This window comes from Protobothrops mucrosquamatus, unplaced genomic scaffold, assembly GCF_001527695.2.
Source record: "Protobothrops mucrosquamatus isolate PMUCROS unplaced genomic scaffold, P.Mucros_1.0 scaffold225, whole genome shotgun sequence".
NCBI classification, from domain to species: Eukaryota; Metazoa; Chordata; class Lepidosauria; order Squamata; family Viperidae; genus Protobothrops; species Protobothrops mucrosquamatus.
The window spans coordinates 519,520-527,353 of record NW_015386576.1 but is presented as its reverse complement, the minus strand read 5'-3'; the positions used below and the strand labels follow the sequence as shown (position 1 = coordinate 527,353).

Below are 7,834 nucleotides of genomic sequence, written 5' to 3'. Positions count from 1 at the left end.
TATTGGATTTGTTGCCTGGGTTGTATTTTGTCTCAGATATTGGACTCAAGACATTCTACAGTATATGTCTCTCCAATGCTGCAGTCTTGGAATATCTCTTTTTGGGTAGTGTGCAATAAAATATCTTTATATATCTAATCTCAAAACTTGAAATTTCAAATGGCACTATGATCCAGGTTATACTGTCTGCAGACGCACTCTTTCTGTCCTTTGTGAATATTATTTTTTGCTGATATTTTGATTGGATCTTTTTCTCATGTTTTGTTTGCCTTGTCTCTCAGTCCTAAATACTATACTTGGCAAAAGCAGAGTCATGCTTGGCATTTTAAAGGCATTTTCCAGCTACAGCCTGCACAGCTGTGGGAGAAGCAGGAGGAGGCGGATCTGGCAAGGAAAAAAGTTCCTTTGCTGAACATGAGGAAATAGGAAGATGAAAACATGCTCCACCCGCCTCCTCCCAGCCAACCGTACCCTCTCTCTTCCAGCCCAGTCCTGGCAAAGGAAACTCCCTGATTTCTGGTGGTGCTTGTAGTTCCCAGAGATACTAACACATATTGGCTTGACATATAAAAGACTTCGAGGTTTTCTTTCCAGACACCTTACTTCACTAACAACACTGAAGTGTTCCTGGTTTTGCAAATAAGTGACTCCTGATTGGGAATGTTGCTTCTGCAAATTCTTCTCCAGTCTTGGACTCTCTATCATTGGGCATATGGTGAAGGTAAGTTTGGAAAATCATGTTGTCTTGATTTAAAATGGGAAGTAGTGAGTATTCTGTGATTTAACTAGGTTTCTGAGTAAGGAACAAGAAGGGTGAATATAAAGCTGGCTAAACACTCTATAAATGTGAGCTGTGAAAAGTAGCAGAATATGTTAGTCTATACCACTGTGATATTGGCTGTGAAAGATTAACATGCGTATCCATGGATCTTTCTTTCTTATTCATAACCACTTATTTTCACAGATCTAATTCATACACCTGATGGTGGATCATCTATAATACCAAGTTATAGAATAGCCTCTTTAAAATTATTTGCCTGGGGCTAATCCTACTATCGTTTAGGTAGAAAATAAATATATTTTTATTTATGTTGGGTTTTAAAAATATTTTACTAATTCAGTAATCCTAAATATCATTTGCTGGGGACTGTATCCACTGAAAACTGTAGAAGTACATTTGTACACTTCTAAGTACATTTGTGCAGAAATAGAGTGAGTGGATCAAAACTTTATCTGTACATTTATTTCATGCTTCATCCAAATCAGTAAAAAATATTTTAATGACATTTTGAAATTTACAAATAATCTGTTTTGAACTCCCAGTCATGATTTGGAAATTAGTGCTAGACCGAAAGAACCATATTACAATCATGTAAATGTTTATTTAGAGATAAAATTCTATTATCTTCCAAGATTGACAGTATTAGATGCAGAACTCTAAATTGGAAAAGATTAGTAATAATTCTCAGCCTCATGCATAGAATGAATTTAGGACTATTCCTTTTGGAGTAGTCAGGACAAATTTGTGCAAATGATTAACTAAAAAGATTCTTCAGGGTTGGGATATTGTGCAATAGTTATCATGTTCTAAAATAAGGAAAAATCCCATGAGATAAGGCTGGTATCCAGTTTTAATGGAGCCTGAAGACTTCAGGGAGCTTTTCTTATTTAAGCTTGGAGTTTCTTCTCATATACAGGCACATGCCCCATATACATCCATGCCTTCCAAATGCACCCATATCCCACAGTTTTTTAGGAGTTAGTGACTCAATGTTGAATCTATTTCCTGTTTTATTATTGGCTACGCGCCTTGCAAAAACAGTTTCTCTTCTCCCAGATGCATGGTTGAGCCAATTGCTTGTCTTTTTCCCATCTTCACAATCTTGCATATTTTAAGGCACAGAATAAATAAAAACCATAGTGTAAATCAGCTTCACATGGTTTTTTAAATGAAAAAAATACAGACCCAAAATCAAGGAGAAAAACAATCTTCATACAATTGCATCATTATATTGCTTATCATGGAACTTTGGTTTCCCCAGAATATTAAGCATAGCTCTGGCTATCAAAAAGTATCCCCTCATACAACACATTGGTCAAGTAAAAATAAGGTGAACCAGAGAAATTGACAGGAAAACAGGAAAATGACTTGGCCACTGGTGGATGGTGGATCATCTCAGAAGCGATAGATTATTCTCCCTCTTAAGCCACATTTCTTGCACCAGAGGAAGAATGTTGAGGCCACCATAAACAATGGTGCCTGGCAGTCTGGGTCATATAGTGCCTTGGCAGTCATCCAATCAGTGCCACAGTTAGTGCTATGAGAAATATTTTCTCAAAGGGGAAATTAGGCAGGCAACCCCTCCTTCCTGAATGTGCAATACTTCCTGTACTAATCCCTCTGCTTTTTTCAGTTAAGACTACAGGATGCCTTTGAACAAAGGGAGAGAAAAAAGAGTGAGATAAAAAGAGCAGCCAGGCTGATTTCCTTTCCTTTTTTAAGGGGAGGGAAGGTGAGGATTGAGCCATCCTCCTGTTATCCCTCACCTGTCTAGCCAAAAGCAGTAGACTGGGAAGAATGGACTTAAAATCAGGGCTTTTTTTCTCATAGAGTTCCGGCATCTTTTTGGGATGGAACCTTGTAGGGTAGGCAAGGCGGGTTGTATGACATGTGTGAGTTCCAGCACCTTTTTTTTTTTTTTTTTAGAAAAAAAGCGCTGCTTAAAACTATTGCTTCCACTGGCTTGATTATCTCATTTTTTTCCCTCAGAAACTCATAACTTCATCATGACATTGACTGCCAACTTTTCAAAAGAGAACTCTGCGGAATTTGTGGGCAATGCCTTCCTAGATGGGATACTGAGCCATAGCTTGGAGGGTGATATTGAACAACTGAACGTGAGCCAATTGTTATCATTAGAGGCACCAAACCTCTGGGAACAGACGGAAAGCAAACTGCACAAATACCTGCAGAGCTTCCAGGGAATGGTTATGATACTCTCTAAGGAAAAGATCATATCCTGTGAGTAATGAAGGAGTTTTTAAGGTGGCAATAGTTGGGAGTATATATTAAGGCAACAGACTTTTTGCCAAATAAGATGGTATTGCTGAGCACCAACATTTATGACTGATGAAAATATCATTTTCACTATTTTGAGTTGGGAAATGTATGCAATATAATTTCTAAAAGCAATTTCAAAAGCAAAGCCTTACTTCTTAGCAACAAAAAATAATGAAAGAATTGAAAAATTCCAGCCTTACAAGTGATGTTATCACATCTATTTTGTATTATCACTCAATCCATTGTACCCCTTCTTTCTGTTAAACTGAATTGCTCACATTTTCAAATTAACATCTGAAAGGGGTTGTCTATTAAGAGTGAAAATAAATGGAATTATTTCATCGGAGATATGGAACTGATAAAGAACATGCTTGTGATCATTAGATAGCCATGCTATGTCTAACAGGAGCTAATATGGGTTTGTTGCAAACAAAATATGGCAGATTAATGTTGTTTCTTTTGTTAGTTACTATGTTAGATGAGGAGGATGTTGCAGCAATGCTGCATTTGGAACTCATCAAAGACTTTGAGAGTTTCTCAAGGTATTCTCCATAAATGATAAAATACTCATACTATAGTTAGGTGAACTTTGGAGGGTACCAGTTATGGCTGCATGTCAGCTTGAGGGAAGTCAGCAGTGTAAAGTCTGTCCATGTCCCTATACTGTTCAACTTTTTATTATTGACTTGGGAGTTGAGAGGATACTTACAAAATTTGCAGTACTAAGGAAGGAGGTGTGGCCAATACTTTATGGGGGATGGAAGATTCAGGCTTGAATAGTACACTGAAATAAACAGAATGGAATTTAATAGAACGTAATGTTCCGCATCTGGGTAGGAAAAAGAAAAGGCCCAAGTATAATGTGGGGGATATTGTTTGGTAGGAGTCCCTGTAAAATAGATCCAGGCTATGGTCAAGATCTTATACTTTTGGGCCCTAAAGGTCAAAAAGGGCAATAACATATTGGAGCAGGTTCAGGGGATGATTTCCAAGATGGTAGAGTCTGGAAGAAGCTTTATAAAGAATGATTAATGGATTCAAGTATGTTTGACCTACAGAAACCAAGAAAGATATGGTAGTTTTTTTAAAAAATGAAGGATTATTAGATACAAGTGGATGTATTCTCTAATGTTCCAGAGGGGAGGATCAGACCCAGTGAGTTAAAATTACATACAAGGAAGAGGTTTAGGCTAGAAATCCTGATTTTCTGAACTGTTGCCACAATTCTCCTTTGCTGAAGGCCAAATAGAAGTTGAATGGTCATCTGTCAGAGCCAGTCTAATAGATGCCACAATGAGGAAAGTATTGAACTAAATAATTTGTAAAGTTACTTCCAACTCCATGATTCATAGCACTGGCAGCAAAAATAAGGAGTTACACTATCTAATAGATGTCCACAAAGTCTGTTTAAGAGAGTCCTTTAAAAAGGAAGTAAAATAGAAGATTGGAAGCCACTTTTGTAACTTTCCCCCCTTTTTATATTTCTTTGCACTTTTTTCACTTATTTAACTTTTAGTTTTTTGGAAATTGGTAATTTTCACTTTAAAAAAATTAAAAATATATAGATTCTATTGAAGTTACCATAAAACAATTGGAAACATGCATATTGTATAAGAATGTTTGCAAGCCTCAGTTTCAGTGATTCATTTGTTCTATTATGCTGCATTACTTTGTGTATGATGTTCAAATAAATACTTAGTATATATTTTTCTAACAAACATTTTGATTGCAGATCCCATATCCATATATTGCACAAAGGGGTGCGTAGTGTCTGAAAATATCACCAGAAGCTTCTACAAGATTTGGCTGAATGGGAGTGATTTCCTGAAATTTCACACAAATAGTAATAACTGGGAAGGTTTGTCTAACACTCTTGTGGCCAATTATACCAGTAAGAAGCTGAATCAATTCCCAGAGACAACCACCAATCTACAGTTCTTCCTACAAGAAACATGTGTCAACTTTGTAAGGGCGCATACTAACAACAAAGAAGCTAGTACTGGTATGTGAAACAATTGGTAGTTGCAGAGAAGCATTTGGCTAGATAGATAACCTGACAAATTATCCTGGCTCAGTCAATTCTTCTTATTCACTAATTCTAAGAGGAAAGGATATGCAATAAAAGTGACGCTGCCATCTCAATAACACTGAAGAGCAAAATTCTGCAGTACCGAAATAACCTTAGAAATGAATAATGAAACAGGAAAATAAAATACCTGATCCTTAGGAAAGGCATCCAGTCAGTAAATGCTCAGTTCCATCCAGCTGCACTGACTCTATCCCAAATAGGGACTAGAGGAGATTTAAAAAGGAAGTGTTTCATAAGGTGATGTGAGGACGGGCAGAACAGGGTCTGTGATCCCATCACCTAGGGCAGTGGTTCTCAACCTTTTTAATGCCGCGACCCCCAACCGGTCGTAAGTCGAGGACTAAACCAGTCGTAAGTCGAGGACTAAACTGGTCGTAAGTCGAGGACTACCCAACCGGTCATACGTCAAGGACTTTCCCTTCCCGGGAGCGCCGCACATGCATGGTTCCGCCCCCTGCACCGGCCGAGGCGTAGCTGGCAAGCGGCAGAGACGGAGCAGGCCGACCACCAGCTGGCCCAACCCAAGGGAGGTAAGGCACCCGCCGGAAAAGGGGAAAAAAATGGCGGACAAAAAAAATGGCGGACAGCCTTGCTTGGCGACCCCCGTGAAATGGTCGATCGACCCCAAATGGGGTCGCGACCCATAGGTTGAGAACCGCTGACCTAGGGCAAACTATTGTACAAAATAAATATTGCATGTGTGGTTGCTTGTCTTCCAGGGTATAGTTCTAGCTTGGGAAAAAAAATCTATCTCTGTACAGTAAATCATCACTAGACACTTCCTTTTAGGATTTTCTTCCTGCAAGGCTTCTGTTTAGATAGCATTTGAAATGAGTTCCATCATCATCCACTAAAAAAAAAAACCCCTGCCTAAAAGCAATCCTAAATCTTCTCTTTCCTTTTGCAGGGCAACGTGAAGGACCTTCACACACTCCACTAGTGATAGGCATCAGCATCGGTGCTCTTGCTCTAATGGGATTAGCCGTTTGCCTGTTCTTGTGCACTGGTGGGAAGAGATAGCAGAAGCACGGAGAGACAAATGAACCATCAGCTTTCTTGGTTTCTCAGTGGAGCCAATTGGAAGAGAAACATGCAGGACTCGTAATGTGAGGGGAAACAGACCATCACTATGAGAAATATAGGAATCTTATATCTATCTGAAAAAATGGTTGTCTTTTCTCCTTTAAAGAAGCTTCAGCTGGTGTAGGTGGTTTTGGACTAGAAGGTCCAGGGTCAAGTTCCCACCTGACCACAGAGTTCATTCATCACTCTGAGTCAGTCACTTTCAATCCAACTCAACCCAATATGCCAGTTTTCATATGGCATTATATTTTATCATGCTGAGAGCCAGTTCGGTCTACTGTTTAAGGCACCAAGTTAGAAACCAGGAAACTGAGTTCTAGTTCCGCCTTAGACATGAAAGCCCGCTGGGTGACTCTGGGCAGTCACTCTTTCTCAGCCACAATGTTGGGCTCGGGCGACAAGCCTGTCATAACCAATGCATCAAAGCTTGGTTGATCTGGGGGAAAAAAGGAACTCTGCATTTGTAGGGGAAGAAATGGTGTAGGAAAACACTAGAATATATATTTTTTTTTATCATGCTGTGTCAGTAAATACCTGTTTATTTACATATTGTGCTGGTTTTTTATTGTGACCATGTTGCATTTTATTATGTTCTGTTGGCAATGTTTTAATTTGCACGGTATTATACCCATTTTTTTGGGAGGTATTTAACAATCAGAGTTGCATGCTCTTTTATTTCTTTATCCATCAGGCAAATACAATGTAAAAATCTAGAATGCCTGAATTTCTTTTTGTTTTTTTCTATGTTCATCTTTGAAAGATCCTGATACAATTAAAGTTGTATGAAAATTTTAGGCATTCCTGATCAAATCACATTACAGAGCTTTAACAAAGGAAATATACTGAGGGCAATGTGATACACCTCAGTTGATTTTGGATGGCTCTTTCTATACTTCTGTAGTTCCAAAGGCAATTTATGATGACAAATCCTGTGGACCTTTATAAGCCTGTGGACCTTTAAAAGCATTCAAAATTAGCAACTGTATGTTTTAAATTAAATTGGGTCAAACTAGAAATAATGCTTCTCTCAAGAGGCTTTTACAGAATGTCTTCAGAAATTTACTAAAAATTAGGATTCCACTATTTTTTTTGGATGCTTAGGATTACAGTGCTTATCAAGAAAATGAGATAATAACTCCATGCATTTTATCCTTATAACACTGAGCAGCCAGCCAACAATTGCAAAATTGCTGCCTGTTCATCACTTCTAAGTGCTCTAAAGATCCTCCAAAAATCCTCACTTAATTAAGGATTTTATTAGCTGTTCGCCAGAATTTAGACCTGGGGTTTTCAGTTATGAGCTGGCATAATCATATATTTAAATAGTCATTTTAAAAAAAAAAGCATTTCACCTATCAAGTTTCCTTTCATTTGTAGAACTTAGAATATAGTTCTTAAAACAGAAAAAAGAATGGCATAATTGGCTGGATATTTTTTATAAAGTTATTCCAATCTATGCATAGTTTGTGGCTATTTATTTCACTGCTCGCCTTTTCTACTTCCCTATTCATATAGTGGCTTCGTCAGTTTCATCCATTATAATACAATGCTGCTGGTAAATATCAGTGGGCTGGTTTTCCAGATTAAATAAAGCAATTTCA

At 38.0% G+C, this 7,834-nt stretch overlaps 1 protein-coding gene across 1 annotated transcript; it reads left to right on the top strand.

The window, feature by feature from the left end:
• The first annotated feature begins 490 nt into the window (after positions 1-490).
• Positions 491-7,687, top strand: PROCR (protein C receptor). The gene is made up of 4 exons (XM_015814134.1): positions 491-721; positions 2,771-3,022; positions 4,794-5,063; positions 6,058-7,687. Exons 1-4 carry the CDS (start codon positions 661-663, stop codon positions 6,168-6,170), a joined length of 696 nt encoding a protein of 231 aa, XP_015669620.1. The 5' UTR covers positions 491-660; the 3' UTR covers positions 6,171-7,687.
• Positions 7,688-7,834: the final 147 nt, after the last annotated feature.

Bases quoted from the DNA above. Each gene is read 5' to 3' on its own strand.
- PROCR (XM_015814134.1), top strand. From the start codon at position 661: ATGTTGCTTCTGCAAATTCTTCTCCAGTCTTGGACTCTCTATCATTGG. The intron at 722-2,770 runs GTAAGTTTGGAA...TTTTTCCCTCAG, and splicing joins TCATTGGGCATATGGTGAAG to AAACTCATAACTTCATCATG. The intron at 3,023-4,793 runs GTGAGTAATGAA...TTTTGATTGCAG, and splicing joins TAAGGAAAAGATCATATCCT to ATCCCATATCCATATATTGC.